The sequence below is a fragment of the Balearica regulorum genome, chromosome 8, assembly GCF_011004875.1.
Source record: "Balearica regulorum gibbericeps isolate bBalReg1 chromosome 8, bBalReg1.pri, whole genome shotgun sequence".
NCBI lineage: Eukaryota > Metazoa > Chordata > Aves > Gruiformes > Gruidae > Balearica > Balearica regulorum.
In genome coordinates, this window is record NC_046191.1 from 10,859,383 (window position 1) to 10,876,882 (window position 17,500).

General features: G+C 39.3%; 1 protein-coding gene across 5 annotated transcripts in view; it reads right to left on the bottom strand.

The window, feature by feature from the left end:
• The window catches only part of MAST2 (microtubule associated serine/threonine kinase 2), a 194,404-nt gene that overhangs the window by 100,095 nt on the left and 76,809 nt on the right, over window positions 1-17,500 (bottom strand). For 4 of the 5 annotated variants that reach the window (XM_075759521.1, XM_075759522.1, XM_075759520.1 and 1 more), the window contains one exon: window positions 10,407-10,438. In XM_075759521.1, coding sequence (XP_075615636.1) covers window positions 10,407-10,438 — 32 coding nt within the window. Of the gene's footprint in view, window positions 1-1,543; window positions 1,714-10,406; window positions 10,439-17,500 lie in introns of those variants that run through there. The other variant, XM_075759524.1, reaches the window with a different exon arrangement.

Sequence of the window (17,500 nt, forward strand, 5' to 3'; positions counted from 1 at the left end):
CTGAAGATTGAAGGATTCTCAGAGAAAAGAAAACAGTAAGTACCAAAAAGGCTTCTGAAAATAATGAATAATCATTAGATCTCCTCTCCAAAAAGAATGGTTTTAAATTGCTTTAACAATAATCTAATTTTGATACTTAATTGCTACTTACCAGTCTGTTAATTAGCCTCAACGCTAAACAGCATTTAATTACATTTAATAACCTATGTTGTAAAGGAACATTACCTAATACCAGCCTTTAAATAACAAAAATTCATTTAAAATTATATTGATGACAATGACATTAAAATGTAAGGAGACTGTTCTTTAGTCACTGCCCTTCACTTCACTGCAAGCACTTGCAAAACGAGCACACCTTATTAAGGATTTTCACCAAGTGCTGCCCACCGTGCAGGGAAAGCGGCAGGCACAGTTAAGTACAGACACGTGCAAGATCCCTTTCCTTTGCTGACAACCTGATTTCCACCCAACAGATGTAAAATAGGTTACTCTCCATTAGAGGGACAGATGCCTAAAATAGCTCAACTTCACATTTTCTGATTACTCCTACCAGAGCTGGCCAGCAAGAGCAATCTCCCTCTGAAATAACAGTCTAGATTCAGGGGCTATTGCATTACCACCTGATGAGTAACTGAAATTTGACCAGCTACATCCACGCTGCAGCATGTGAACTTCAAAACCAGCCCTCTGACGGCTCTGCTGGCTCAAGTTTTAAGTAGGTACCACCGAGCTCCGATTTCATAACCACGTTAGCCTTTGTCTGTGACTAGCTCACTAGGTGAAGTTTCTTCTTAGTGAAGAAGCTGAAGGTTTCCACTGGGGCTGCTGATGGCCATACATGTTCCACAGTAGCACAATGTGGAGGAACAGCTAATCCTGAAGGAAAATACATCAGCCAAGCTCTTAAACACTTTAGTACAAACCGAGCTGGTTTGGACATTTTTTTCCCCCTGTTTACAAACGATTCTACCCCATATTTAAGCCTGCTAACAACAGGCTTGATTTTACTTGTTAACCTTTGCAGACCCCACCTTTGGACACAGAGCCGTCAGCCTGCTGGCCTCTGTAAGAAACCAGAGTGGATTTACAGTGAAGAAAACAGAGCCCAGTATGTTAGCACAGACCCACTACTCTAGGCAGGGCTTTTTAGGGATCCCACTCCAGGCTGTTTTATTTTTAAGTTGGTTTTCTTGACATCAGCAATGGCTGTGAGGGTTCCTTCGCTGCACGGTACAAGTTGCACGTGCACTCGGAAGCTAGCTCAAGGTACAAACAGGGATTTGCATGCACACACAGGTGGACAGGTTTCCACTCCTTAATTCATTTTATCTTCTTCCCTACAAATGGCCTTAAACTACACATGAACTAGAAAAATTTGTACCAACAAGCAACATCAGCCTGAACTTGGCTGTAAGTAAATTACAACTACAAGGCTGTTCCATTCTGTTAGAAATTATTCTCTTAAACTGTAAAGCTGGTAAGTTCATAAATGGTTACACCAACACCAAACTGTTAGGAATTCCTAGTCAATACCTCTTCTTACCTCCACTGAAAAGGATGGCTGTAGCATGGACTAGACGGATTGCTCTGGGGTTTTGAGTTCAGGTAAAATACTAGAGGAGAAGTAACAAGTGCACAGTCAGCACTAAATGGGAATTTAAGGTGCTGCAGACCTGGAGCAGATGTAGGAGAGAACATGTGCTGATGACCGTCACTTCCTCGGCAGTGGGAGTACAAAGGAGAGGAGATTCTGATGAGGTACCACAGTAGAAAAAAAATAAATTATGGTAAATATTACATCTTCTGTTTCCATAAAGAGACAAAAAAGACTTCCAAATACAAGTTATATCTTCTTAATAAATGCAATAACCTAAGTGGTCAAAAGTCATCCTTTCGATTATTATCCAAACCAAAATGTATTTGTCAGTCAATTTAATATCTTTTCAACATTATTTTTCCACTATGAAAATCTTCCAATCTGGAATTATCCAAATTCTTTTTTTTTTTTTTAGTGATTCCCAGGCTTTCTGGAATACACACCACTGTCAATCCTTAATGTAAAACTTTTAATGGAGAAAAATTAACAAAGTTGATAATGGCACCAGTAACAGACACAGACCATTTATATCACAGCCTCCATAGATTACAATTTGGAAGCCATGGTTCCACACCACAACTGTGGCAAGAATAGAAATAGGCAACTGTGAAAACATGAATGATATAAACCATTAACTAGAAAACAACATTTAGCACTGGCAGGGTTTTACAACAACAACTAATTAAGCCTGAAAGCAGCACTGCAAAATAGCTTTATTCTAATTTTAGCAGTGGGGAAACTGAGGCACAAAGCAGTTAAGTGACTTGTCCATAGCACATCCATGGCAGCATCAGGATTACAGCCGAGGACATCGATTCCCAGCTCTGTGCTCAGTTCTGTAAACTATACTGCTTTTGCAGGGTTAGCAGCCAACACATTCGTATACACAGGGAACACAGAAAATTTCTCAAATCAGCAGCTTTCCAAAACAGCTACAAACAGACTTCTACGTAAACATATAAAAGAGGTTCTAACACCTACTTTATTGAACTATACACGATGAGATGTCCTTCACTAGAAATAAAGTAAAAGTTAACTTACAAATATTGGTATTATAAAGTGTGCTTATGTGTTAGAATACAAACTAGTGCCACTGTATTTTTACAACTACAACTTTGATTTTGATTGAGGGATGAAAAAAGTTTCTATTTACCATATTTAAGCATAAAAGTCAACAAAAGGGAAATCTGGGGCATGCTTCAGTTTTGTTTAGTATTCAGACATTTTACATTGAAAGTCCTGCAGTCAAGCATATTTGTGAATGTTCCTTGCTTTAAATTTCCTAATGAATCCAAATACTTATCAGTAAGTAACCTTTACAGATTGGAAATCCTCCCCACTAGCAATTTCTGCTTAAACAGCTGATGAGCTTTACAGTCCACAGACAGAAAAGGTTAAGCCTGCCTCTTACTCTGCTCCTCCCTTCACTGACTATGGAGAGATTCATTTAACCTCCTCTACTTATAGTATTAAATATACAATTTCCTTAATTTTCACTAATAGAAATAATAAATATAATTACGGACATCATAAATAACAGTTTTCATTAGTAGATTTCAAAGCATTAAAAAAGAATTGCTTCTTTAAATTTCATTTGTAGAAATACATGTGGCAATGTAAATACAGATTTTTTTGCTTTGACTCTAAAGTTTTCAATAGCATTCTTAATTTTAAAAAATAATAAAGGTAGCAAAGGTTTCTGGAGATTTGAGTCCTGTGACAGCTTTCTGGCAGATTATTAAAGATATTTTTTAAATCTGAAGGATGGTCAAACTAGAAAGACAGAGTTACAAACATTCAGTTTTACTGCACTGATTAATGCTTGGTACAAAACCTAACCACAATGTACCCCATCTAAAAACATTTAAATACTGCTCCTTTTTTGGCTATACTTTATGATAAATGCTCAAAAAAAGTAAAATGTTAAAGCTTCCAAATGAAATTTCATGTACAGCCAAATAAGCAAGACAGATAAAGAAAGTTCTAACAGATAAAAGCAATGTCTATTGGCCACAGAAAATTCTGGCTTGTTTTTCTTCATAGTTTCAATTTGAAATATTTAAGCGCAATTTATTTTTCACAATTGTTCTTACTGGATCCGCAGAGATGGGGCTCCAAGCCTCTGTTTCCTCCGTTTCATCATTGTACTGCTACGCTATGTTTCTTCGCAGTGTAAGAGGCTTAGAGCCGGGAAGGAGAGCCCACCGTTATCACTCCAACGCAGAGCACAGAACAATCAGTGCAATTCCAAGCTCTTCATGTGCCCCCGTGTCACAGAGACCTCAGGAGTTCAGTAATGGTCCAGGTTAATCACAGGGCTCATGTCAAAAAACTAATTCTTTTTAGAAAAAAAAGAAAAATAATCTATTCGTAGCATCCAGAGGAAGGAAATGAAGCCCACCAGTATGAAACGAAGGTGCAGGAAAGTCCGGGACACAAACTAGCCATCTGACCTGTCACACAGCCAGCAACATAGTCCTGACACACTCGGGCTGAGCCCACAGCAAATCAGCGACAAACTTCTCCTGGGCTTCAAGGAGCAGGAACAGTCAGTCTCACCAAATCAAAAGGAAAACGTAAAGCCAAAGGGAGCAATGGCACACTTGAAAGGATTCTGGCAGAAATCTCACATAGCAGCTTGAAAACTCACACTGCGATAGGAATAGAGTCGCTGCTCCCACCCAAAGCCCTTGCAGAGTCATCAGCGGTGCAAAGAGCAGCTGTTCTCGACCGGAGGGGGAACATGTGAACCATCCCCTTTTCAGAAATCAATCCCCTTAAGAACACGCACAACTTTAATCTTAAAACATCTTCCTGTAACTCCCAAGCTGTCTTTCAGCTACAAACTTTATGGATTCTAGTACTGAAAACAAAGCAACAGCAATCGCAGCAGCCTGGGGAGCCAAATGCTGAAGGAGGGGGGGGAACACCTTCGCTGGGAGACAATGTTCCCTTGTACAATGCAAGTCTTGCATTTTTCTTTGCAAATAGCAATTTCAGTCAGCTCAAAATCAATTTCATGCTATTAACAAAACTGCCCAAAAATAATGTCCAATATTTTTAAATGTGTATTTGTAAGAAAGTAGCTTTCCTAAAAAAAATTACAAATATATATCTTTGATAGACTTTAAAGCGTTCAAGACCGTATTTAGGCAGGTAAAGACTGCTATTCACAAGTACTCATCAACCAAGTCAAATTCCAGATTACAACTCCTATCTTCAGATCCTCCCGTGATTCAAATCATGGCAGGAATGCCCCATACTCCAAGATCACAACCTCTCAACAGCTATGTCCCACCAGGAGAACAAACTGCAAGTCTCAAATGTAATGTCCAGGGTGCCCAGGGTGGCTGTTCCTTACACAGCTGGAGTACCTACCCCCCCCATACATGCCATGCCTTCAGAGTAAGAAAGCACAGCAAACAACAAAAGGTACAAATTTGGTGTGCTATATATAATTTCATTATACTTATTTAATAAGAACCTGGATTAAGTAGTGGAAACTTCATAATAAAAACTGCACAGAAGATTTTTCTTTTAAATCCTTGATGAAAACCCCTATAAATTCTTTGTCTCTGAGATTACAGTATATACAGAACACTAAAATCCCCCTATTTCACTAAATCACTTCTTTTATAGAAACAATGCTTTCAAATTATTTTTAAAGCCTAATATATGAATAGCAACACTCCCACGGAGCGCTGCAGGAATAATTCGGCACGTTCCACCTCCAGAGCCAGCCCCGCATATCAGCTTAAGAGCACCGGGTTATTTTTGATCTACTGCTTGTGAGCTGCTTCTATGCAGCTCAGGGAAGGATGGAGTGGTTAGAAAATACCACCTCTTTGTCCCCCCAGCTATAAAAAGTACCACAAGCAGAAAGCATTGAATGGAGGCATTATTTCTTATTCTATTTCCAGGTTCAAGACAGAACAGACAGCAGAAGTAGCTAAACTCCCCACTCTTTTTCAGAACCATTTTTTTCTCCATTTCCAGCACTTTGGCTTCTCCACACTTGAGGCACAGCACTTGCTCCTGGCGGGGAAACAGAATCGATCGATCCCCAGCAGAAACGCTTACCCGCTATGACAAGTGGAAACGGAATGATAGACTCCATTTCTCTGCAGACACAGAGGAAATTCTCACCGCACCTGAGCATGGCAAGATAGAGACATAAACCAGGACTGAAGGCCAGAATTTTTTTTCCCCGCCATCAAACTTGTTGCTGTTTCAAGGTCTAAGCATTAAAAAGATTATAAGTTGAAACTGATATAAACTGGTATTCAGCATATCCTCCCAAAAAAATTCCTTGGTGTGTTTGTGTGTTATTTTACAGTCAGGAAGCTGGGGATAAGTTTAACAAATGATGATGAAGACTTGTTTAATGAAACACCCCATGAAATATCTAGGGCTGTAGAAACTAAGAACCTTGAGAAGTTTATAAGTAGAAGGGGGGGGCAGGGAGGAGGGGAGGGAGAGAAAGAGAGAAAACAAGCCCCGCAGTGGACATAAATTGCCTTAAAAAGAGATTAGAAAGAATAAAGACCACCATAAAAGCCTTGCACATGTCTTTAGCAAACACCATTATGTTGCTTACCACATTTCATAAAGATAAACATAATGAGGTAAATACTGTTTCTTATCAGCACCTATCACCATCAAAACAGCACTTTGTAATATTTGATTTATTGAAATGTGTATTTTTACTGGATATATTCTGGATTATAATTATTTTGCCTGTTTCTTATGCCTCCATGTTCTTTTTCTGGTCATACACAGACTTTAAAAGTATATTTGATACAGATCATTGATAGCAGGAAAGAATTAAATTTCAGATGCAAGTTATTCTTGTTAAAACTGGTTTAGCAAATTTAGTTTGCTGAAGAAATTACTCCTTTAAAATTTAGATATAATGTGGGAAAGCAATATTTTCTTTTTAGGAAGTTTAGATAGTACAAAATTTACAGCAACCAAAGCTAGTAGCCCTGCCTAAGAAACCATGAGAATTTCAAATATGAACTCACGTTTTTCATTTTTAAAAAAACCAAAAACCTGAACAGGTCAATAAAGTTCATGTTATAAACAACTGAATTTATTAAAAATTGAATACTGAACAAGAAACCAGATGGCTCAAATGCAACCCCAACTAAATTCAGTGACTGCTGATTAGCCGAGGAGGCAATCAAGAGAAATAGCGAGCTCCAGGACAGTGATGTGCATCCTGCAGCCACGAAGAAAATCTGCAATTTGCAGCCTGGTCTTGTGGCTGCAGAGTTGCTGTTATACCCATGAACACACAAGCACCTCATCATGAGCCTCGTCTTGCTGCGCGGTCCCTACCTTTGTCCTTTCAAGTCTTGAATGTCTCTAGTGCGCTTCACATGCAGGTGCACATCAAAACCATGTAAAAGCTGAAGCCAACAATACAAAAAATCTCTGTACATGCTGCAGCACCAAAAGAACAGAACAGGGTAATGGCTGAAAATAATTAAACCACTTCCACTAATAGGATGGAGATCAAAGTTTGGGCCTATCACTTCACATTCGCTATTTGAAATTAAAGAAAATATTCATGAATTGTAATTATTTTTTGTGAACAAAGCATGAGAAAAACATAACCAATACATTCATATGCATAATTTATTAAAGGAAAACTTTGAATGCTGATTATTGAACCACACCAGAGACAGAATACAATTACTTGCCCTTGTTCTCATACTTGTATTATTCACCTCTTTGCAGCCTACAACTCAGTTGAGTATCATTTCCCTTAGTGTATTAAACATAACCCCCCTACAGAAACACATGCACTTTAAGCATGTTATCAACAAAATGGTATCTAAATAATCAGGCATTCCTCTTAATGTCACCCCACATACATTCCTCCATCTGTATTACACGCCTCTCACTCTGTGCTGATTATTTCAAGATTAGACTGTAAGATCTCCAAGGGCAAAACCATCATTTACAGTGTGCTTGTGTTCCCTTCTGCTAACGTGGAAGCAGAGTCACTAATCAACAGACTTCACAGGCTCCATCCTACCATTCATTCTGTTCAGCTTCTACCCAAGACCTTCTTTAGGTGTCAGAATTCCTCATGCTCTCCTGCCAAATATACTGAGGCACTGAACTCCACTCCTTTTCCTTAGTGCAAACAAACATAGGAACAGTTGTTGTCCATGCATACAATCTGCTCATGCACAAGGAACTAATACTGACCCAAGCAAATATGAAGCAATGAGTCAGATAAAGAAAAAGTTAGAAGCGTTGTCAGAAGAGCTCACCCTTCTCCATTCTGCAATGGCAAATACCTGAGCTAATCCACAGTCTAAATCCTTTCTAACTCAACAATCAACCAAAGCAATCACCTAGCAAGCAGCAAGAATCAAGTCTTCTTCCTTCTACTTCTGGCTAGCTGGAAAATAATGACTTCTTCCCCAGATACGATCTTTTTACAGTAGTAAATGCACCCCAGCTTCCAGAGTAGCATACAGAAAAATCCTGAGTGGCTGGACATTTCTATGTAATACAATTGCTACTGAACTACTACAAAGGCTGGAGTTTGTGCAGAAAATGGATGCATCTCTCGAGGGTTTCTGGCTCCAAGCCAGATACTTCATCCTTCTGTCAATTCCTGCTTCTGCTCCTGTCGGTGAACAAAAGTCCATGAATGACAGCCAATGCATCAGGACCGAGCTACATCCATAACTATCCCTACTCATTAGCTACAGCACAACAACACCATTTCAGAATAAATTTTATTTTCAGAATTTATTTTTGCATATGAGGTTCACTGTTGATTCAAGCAGAGGAAAAGCCTCAAGAAGAACTGAGAGCTACCTATAGTCTGTATTTAAGTGCACATCATTAGGCCACCCTTTTTGACAGAATGGTTGAACAAATTTATACATATTATATGTATATTTTTAACATATATACACACACATAATTATTCCCTTTCTTGATATAAATTTCTCTAATTCATGATTCAAAGACTAAGAGCAGATTTAAAATCAAGTAAGCACTCTGATACTGGGATATGCAAATCATGTACATCGGCTCCATGGGATCCTTTTCAGTGAGCCTGTACACTTAACAATACGACATCAACACAAATATACACAAGCCACAGTGCACTACTGACTTCTTAAATAGTTAAACTTTTCAAACAACAAAAAATCATTTGCTAGAATTGACTACAGAATCTGTAATTCCAGAAACTGCAATCAAATGATCAACTAGATAACACAGGCAACTAACTGAAGACATTTCAATTCTTCATAGATTTTCAGTCTCTCTAGTAGCTGCAACCTTGTGCTTAAAATTTATGGCCTGGATCTTCTTAACACGGGTTGCTAAATTTCTTCACATAGTAATGGCTTAAAAGGCACTCACTTGTGGAATAAAACTAAAGTAATGAAAACTGAAGGTGCTAAGTCAGTATAGAAATAAAACATTCAGTCATTTGGTTTAGTTACTACTAAATAAAACACCACACACTTCACTTGTATCTCAGATATTTCAAATGTAAATGCGTGAGTAGATTTGTGTCATACCCACCTCCATGCTTGACCGAGGGAAGGGAATATCTCTGGCATCATGAATTTCAATTCCAAATGTTTTGTACAAAAATATCTAAGTTACATTAAACAAAAACCCTGCTGGTAACTCAAAGCTCCACCATTTGTTCGGAGAACCTTCACAATCTTCAAATGTTGAACACCACCTTTTTTAAAAATCTATCAAATATGGTTAAGCAAGCCTTCAAGGCACATTGGTTTTTTAAAAAAATAACAAATTCAGTCAGTGTTTCGTGTTCTTTAAATAACTCCCTGACTGGTTTACCATTGTCATATGAACTAAACAAAAAGGCCTGGTCATGCCCCATTTAAAAAAATGCCTTTTGATCCGTTGTATTGTTTGGCCCTGAGTCACTGGCACTTTCCAAACACTGCATTATCCAAACACTGTTTCTTATACAAAGGGGAGAGCTTACATTAAAAGACTGAAAAAATCATTTCTCATTAGAACCAGAAACCTGAGGAAGAAAGGTTATATGCTTTTGTGAGCTTCATGTCTGTAGTACAGAAGCTTTGGGAAACAATTTTAAATCATAATGCAATAACAGGCAGTACAAAAGCTTTCTCTTTTATATAATGCAATCAATAATGCAATTTCTTCCACCATAAATCTGTAAGCATAGGAGAAGCTAAGCTCTTATAATATCATTGAAATACAAGTTAGTTCACTAGAATGTGTTAAACATCATAGTGTATTAAAAAAAAAAAAAGCAAACAACCTTGGTATTTGTTTAAACCACATTTTTAAAAGTCTACTTTTACCAACATTTGCTACTTTGTCCAAATCCCTCTATTACACTGACTGCTCCACAAACACCTGGCCAGCATAGCCCAGGAGCTGTGTACTTAGATTTCTGCCAACATTTGAAGAGCAGTGATCAGGGCTGTCCGTATCACATAAATAATCAGTGACTTCTGTGGAGTCACTTCAGCAATGTCAGCACAAGCAACACTCAACACCGCAGCTACTTCCGTATCAGGATCAGCTCAATAATAAGACAATTAGAAGTAAGCTTACACTACTACTACTTTTCCTATGACACTTAAGGAAATGAATAGAGGTTTCAGTCTCAGAGAAACTCAAGCTAACTGTTCCCAAGTGCATGACAGATTCTTGAAAATGCTAACAGAGAAAACAGAGTATCTGCCCATTTAAATGATTTCCACAACTGAACAGCTATACATGTTCAAAACAAACCAAGTGATGAATAAAGAATAATTATACTTACAAGCTTCCTCTTCTGGGGAGACTGAGCTCCTTCTGGAAAAAAAAAAGAATTAAAACGTTGAGTTAATTTTACTTGTTATTATATATTATTCATTTATCTATCAGTAAGTGGCCAAGGCCAAATTAATAAAAATCTGGCCATTTCTGAACGCATGCTCAGTGTATAACTGTGCAGGGCACTGCTGTGCGTAAGAGGTGAATCCACATCGGGTCATAGCACAGTGGCCTGGGATACAAAAGCTGCTCATTTTGTCTGAATTATCATTGCCTTTGCAGTCACAAAATCACAAGCACTCAACAGAGCAGATATAACTTTGAAATTCAAGCCTAAACATAGATAAGGCAGTAATTAATTCTGTCCTACATACCTCACCCACCTCCTATCCGAACCACTTCCAGAAGCGTGTACGCAATATGCCTAGCATCTGCTGCATGTACGTTCTCACATTCTCACCAAAAAGAAAAATTAATGCAACAGAGTGCCTTTGGGTTGTTGTCATTTGGGGTTTTTTTAAACATACACATTACTTGTGTTATATATTATCACAAAAAAGCCAAGGCCAATGAAATAACTCCCACTTAAAAGCAGCATTTTGCACCTAAGGAAGACCGGGAATTTTAAGGTTCTTATTTAAGTAAATAGACCATGAGCATCCAGCAGGCACCGGCGGAGGTGGATACAGCATCGGGAGGCAACAACGAGCCGCGGGTTTGGTTTTGTAACGTCCATCCCCGCACACCGGTGCCGCCCGGGGGCCGCCGGCCCTGCGCTTCCGCGGGGCGCCACTAGGTGGGAGCCGGCTCCCGCCCGCCGCTGCCCGCCGCAGCCCCGCCCCCCGCCGCCGTGCGGAGGCTGGGGAGGAAGAGGAGGAAAAACAGCGTCGGGGGTGGACAGGAAAACCCCTTCACACCACGGAAACGTTACAAGTGTCCTTGCCGGGCCCGACCCGCCGGTGCAGGACAGGGCAGGCGGACACGATTCCTGCTGATCCTGGGCTGCTTCACTTCAGCCTTGCACAACAAACTGACAGTACAGCCAGTTTCATCGGGATGCTGACCTACGAGCCCTATTTTTCATTCCCACTGAGAACAGTATCAGGGCTTTCACTGAACGATGTTACTGACAAGCTGTCAATGACTGATCTGTTAAGTCATACGACATTACTTAGCCAAGTTTTTCAAAGATACCAAAAAGTTACAGCTACTATAACTTAAAAAACCAACCAAACACACCCCCCCCCCCAAAAAAAAAAAACCCTTAAACATGCTGTTGTTATTTGCAAGTATGAGTTCTCTACAATTTGAGATTTCATTGCAGTTTAACAGTGCTGAGCAAATTTCATGTGTGAATTATCACATGGCTGACAGCTTACAGCATCAAGAAATAAATTCCCATCATTAGACAAACTTGTCAAGATCTAATCAAAACATTTCAAGTATGTAAGAGAATAAATCATTAGCATCTATAACAGGTTGTGTGGTTTATATTCTAAAAAGGTACTTCTTCCACTCTCATTTGTTACAAAGAATTAGTTTCCAATTGTGAAGTCTATGTAGCAATGGCAGCTTTTTGCCACTGCAAATGGATAAATATCTAAGATACAGCTAATATATTTTATTCTGTTTGTGTATATATGTATTACTTATACATGCATATATATCTCTTACATCGTATGAGCAGATGTATTTAATTTATCCTCTTTAAAGAGAATCTAATATAACCAAGGTGCTTAGCAGAAGGTACTTTTCCTATTCAAATGGCGCATTTCCATTTATTCCAACACAGCCCCAGAAAATTTCAGAATGAATGAACAAAGCTCTGGGATTTCATGGTACCAGTTGTAAAAAGACAACAGTGACCTTTAAATCTTTTTATCTACCTTCTAATTTTTGAGCTTTTAGGGTTCGTGTTTACAAGCTTTGCTCTAGTCATTAGGGCTGAAAAGTCATTTAGAGAGAGAACACTTCCGTGCAGCAGCACAGCTCCAGTAATTGTAACTTCCAGACATACACCACTGGAACTGTGGGCCAATAACAGGACTTGACAAACCTTTTCCTTTACTGTACACTTGTTTTACTCACATAATATTACCTTTAGTACTTCCTATAATGTAGCTAATTCAGGATTGAATGCATGCAAGGTTAAAAGGAGGACTGACTTGGGCTTCGTTCCTGAAATAATCCTTTGAAGTCTGTGATCAACAGAGTTTCCCAATAAAGAAGGAAAAAAGTACCAGCAGATGACATCTCAATGCAATTGAAATATTATTCTATCTGTGTAGCAACTGTTTTCACTCTGCACCTCCACCTTGAGAAACGCAGTGCAGCTGTGGAATCAATAGGCAGTAGTTCAAATGTAATACCTCTGTGGTCTTGACAACAAAGAGCACAATCAAAGCAATCAATTTTTATACCTGTTGTTCCCCTTTGCCTCATTCCATGTAAGTCTTAAAATCCCCTTCAAAAGCCCTATCAGCTGTACAGCGAGCCATGGCCAGACTCCTGCAGCACTTTTCCTGCCCTCTGGAGAAAGGCCAAGGCTGCAGCCTCCCGGCTACTCGCCCTTTCCTGCTTCTCCAGAGCAGGGCTGGTGACAGCCCCTCTGAGAATCCTCCCAACCAGACATGGACAGCAGGGCCAATGCAAAAGCATCAGAGCTGGAAGTTACACAACTGCGAGCAGCATAATTATAAGTTGTGCTTCTCCTGAATCACCAGCAAGTTAGTGTCTAAAAAAGCTACATCCCAGGGAGAAGAGAAAAGAAAATGCCTGGAGATGGAAGCAAGCAGGGAGCAGACTGCAATAGAACTGATGACCTATTTCAGGGCACCTATGTGCTGCTTTTGGCTGGGGTAGAGTTAATTTTCTTCACAGTACCTGGTATGGGGCTGTGTTTTGGGTTTGTGCTGGAAACAGTGTTGATAACACAGGGATGTTTTAGTTACTGCTGAGCAGTGCTTACACAGAGCCAAGGCCTTTTCTGCTCCTCACCCCACCCCACCAGTGAGTAGCTGGGGGTGCACAAGGAGCTGGGAGGGGACACAGCTGGGACAGCTGACCCCAACTGACCAAAGGGATATTCCATACCGTGTGACGTCATGCTCAGCATATAGAGCTGGGGGAAGGAGGATGAAAGGGGGGGGATGTTTGGAGTGATGGCATTTGTCTTCCCAAGTCACCATTACGAGTAATGGAGGCCTGCTTTCCTGGGGATGGCCGAACACTTGCCTGCCCATAGGAAGTGGGGAATGAATTCCTTGGTTTGCTTTGCTTGCATGAGCAGCTTTTGCTATTAAACGGTCTTTATTTCAACCCACAAGTTTTCTCACTTTTATCCTTCTGATTCTCTCCTGTATGCCATCGGGGGGAGCAAGCAAGCAGCCGTGTGGTTAGTTGCTGGCTGGTGTTGAACCACGACAGGCTATTTGAGGATGTCTGCTGTCAGGACAACATTGCAGATATCCGGAGGACAAAGCAGACAACGAAAATGCCAACCAGAGGTGGGGATACACTCACAGGGTGGAGACTCAGCTGGGTCTTAGGATGGCTTAACACCATAATGTGTGCAGTGGGACCAACTGAGAGTTTACATCTAAAAATAATAGGGTAGTTTCAAACATATGAAATAGCACTACAAAACCACTGATTAAATAGAAGTCCAACAGCATTTCACAAGTACCCTGTAAAGGTGAAACTCTACTCAGAATCAATCTTATAGTACAGCTTAAACGTTTTAGATAGTAAATGATGAAAGAAGTGGTGTGATTTGACTGGTTTCCACTCACTCCACAAAGGAGTTTGACATTACACGTCCACGTATCCTGAAAAAATAAATCACATTTTAAGAAGTAAGATAACTAATAAAAGAGTGCTGAGCTGTGACTACTTGGTCTGAAACACTATTTACAGGGTACAGCTGTAATCCTTTAAGTAAATATGCTAGTTTATCCTAAAGGACATTTTTTCGTGATGAGAACGACACATGAACATTCAAGATTCCAAACCACCTCTTCCAACAGCACATCTGCCACCCTGAGCATTTGTGCTGCCAGTACCTATATATATTATCATTATTACCTCGGCTAGCCTCCATGCCACCTGCTCTCTAGGTCAACTATTTAACCCTCAAAATAGAGGCTTACATTTATATTTGATTTATGTGAAGTGATAAATAGTATAAGAATATTTTAAAAGATCATTGCATATTATTCACACAGAACTTTCAGAAGTGGAAACAAATAACTACTTTCACAGATCCTACATCGCTAGAAAGTAAGAAATGTATTAGATCTTGCAGTACCCAAATGACACGAACAGACTGTTCTGAAAGTTAATTTTTTTTATCAGATCCATATTTCAAGGCATAATTATTAAACATGCAACGTGATGACAAAAGAAGCAGCAGATTTTCAGACAACTAGTTAAAAATGAACCTTGGGAAAGAAATTCAGCATCGTGGAACTTATAAAAAGCTGGTTCAAATACCCTCCTTCAAAAGAGTTCCTTATATTTGTCTCCTTTTATCTTGTTTGTCATCTCAGATCATGCAGATATGAAATCAGTTGGACATCGTAACGCACACTACGGTTCAGGTTTCACAACAGGACTGGATCCTCACTGGCCCTATCATTTTTGAGGCAGCAAGGAAGATGAACGAAAAAATATATTGGCCATTTTAAGCATCATTTTTCTGTTTACATAATATATTGTTTAATGCAGAGAAACTAGACATTCATTCTGTTGTGATCTCTTGTATACAGAAACTGTGTCTGAAAACAGGAATGTTTCAGGGAGCAGGAGGAGCGCTGGCCTCTCGCATACATATAATGCACACAAAATGAAACGGAAATAAAGTCTGGAAATCTATTTGTTCATTGACCTACAAGACAACCCATATCTTTTAAACAGATACGTTAAGTTATAAAAGTGTGAAGAAAACAGGAGCCCATCACTCAAAACTGTCACTTTCCCTCAGTCTTGTAATTTGTCCTTGAATATGTAGCTGCGCATATGGCACAGACCCACAGGCAAAGTTGGATGCTAGAGTCTGCACTGATGGCAGCGTAAATGTAGTCCTTTCAAATTAAGTGAGAACCATCGCTACATTCAGGATGTTCCATATTTTTGCCAGAGCAGACAGCATGATTCCTGAGATTGCCTTTGACCTTGGCTTTCTTGCAAGGTAGCTCACTATCATACCAGTTGGGACAATAGACAAATATTTTTACAGCTATAACAGTAAATACATTTCAGTTAATAAGTTAATATTTCACAGATGATGAAATTCCACTGACACTCATTGACCTGGTACCATGCACTCATGTTTTAATTTTTTTCCTTTGCTGACTATGTTTGCTTTAGGGTATACTACCAACCAGCAGGGGATTAATTAAATCTCTTTCTATACATAACCATTTGCATTACAGAAATGATATAATGAGGGTTGGAATCTCCAGTTCTGATGGAAAATACAACCTGGCTGTGCAAGGACAAACTGTAATCCATCCATCAGATTAAGAGGAAGGAATTTTTCATGGTGATTAAAAAAAAAACAGCCCACACTAAGCTTCTCTTTCTCCTATCAGAATCTGTCAAGAAAAATAATTTCCTTCTTTTCACTGTATCATTGTAAATGGTTATTAAAAACAGTACTTCTCAATTTCTCTCTCTAGAAATTATTACATCTGAACTTGTTTCCCAAACTTATCAGCAAAGAATTTTAAATAGCAACATTAAAACCATATCTATATTGAATGTCAGATTAACCTATGGAAAATGCTGCAGATATTTTCTATAATTTACTGACTTCTTAGAAACTAAATTCAGGATCATACTGTTAGATCATCTGCTTAGCTACAGAGATGCTTAAAATACAGAAAATGAATACCCAAGCTCTTGCCAATATAATTCAAAATATTGAGAGGACACAGAGTTTAATTCCCAGACCTTTCCCCACACTGTACAGAATTTCTGCCTGCAATCACACAAATCCTGAATTGCCATGGATATCTTAGTCCCAGCACATCTTCCCATATTCCCAGTACCAGCCAAACTGCCTGGAACCGCTCTTTCCTAAAAAAATCTCACCTTCACGGCATCCAGGTGCCAGAGCCTTCAGCCAATGTGTGTGGCACTACAATTGTTAACAGTATACGTGTTCACCCAGTGTTACCCTAAACATACTACAATTTCAAAGCAAATTAAATGTATTATTTGGATTAGTCCTCTACCTCAACAGAGGTTACATGTCAGTAAAAAAGTCATTTGCAAAGTACATTACATATAAAACCAAATGGGGGAAAAAAAAACCCTCAGCTGTTTAACTAACAGGAAACCCTATTAATCTAAATAATCAGTTTAAATAAGTCTTCAGACCTACAGGTTATGAATCAGCCAACGATGCACTTAAGGTTTTTAGCATCTTCTGGCCTTTCTCTTCTCTTCAGCTTAGAAATCCCTTACTAGTCAGCAAAAAAAAAAAGCCTTTGGATTTATTTCAAATTACAGTTACTGCAGAAGAAAATAAAGCTAAAAGCCCTTTAAACTTGAAGCAAAATTCTCAAACACAGCAATTTTTTCCCCTCCCCCACAAGCCCCCCTGCCTTGGCACCACAAAGTCCTTCCTTTGGAGGCAAAGCTAAGGATCCAGGTCACATCTGCGTATTAATCTGTCAAGAATATATGCCTCCAAAAGTTGCCCGCTAACCTTTCATATCACTTAACCTCAGGGCTTTCCATATCATTAAGCATATTGGTTACTTGACTTAAATTTATTCCAGAATACTTCGCAAAACAGACAGGAATTCCCACTTTCCACAGAATATTTTCAGTGCCCACTCCCATATATATATACACACACACACATATATATTTTAGGAGGCTGAAGTGGCTACTCCATATTTTGTACATTACATCATGTTTTCAAGCCCAAAATACAATATTACACATTAACGGACTCACATTAACTAATATGGCTGAAACCACCCATCATGGCTTAGATCAGCAGATGACAATAAAACCAGTGCATGGAAATGACATTCCCGAGCGAGCAGAGAGTTGCCCAGCCCCAGGAATAAGCCAGCTGCCGCTGCTGAG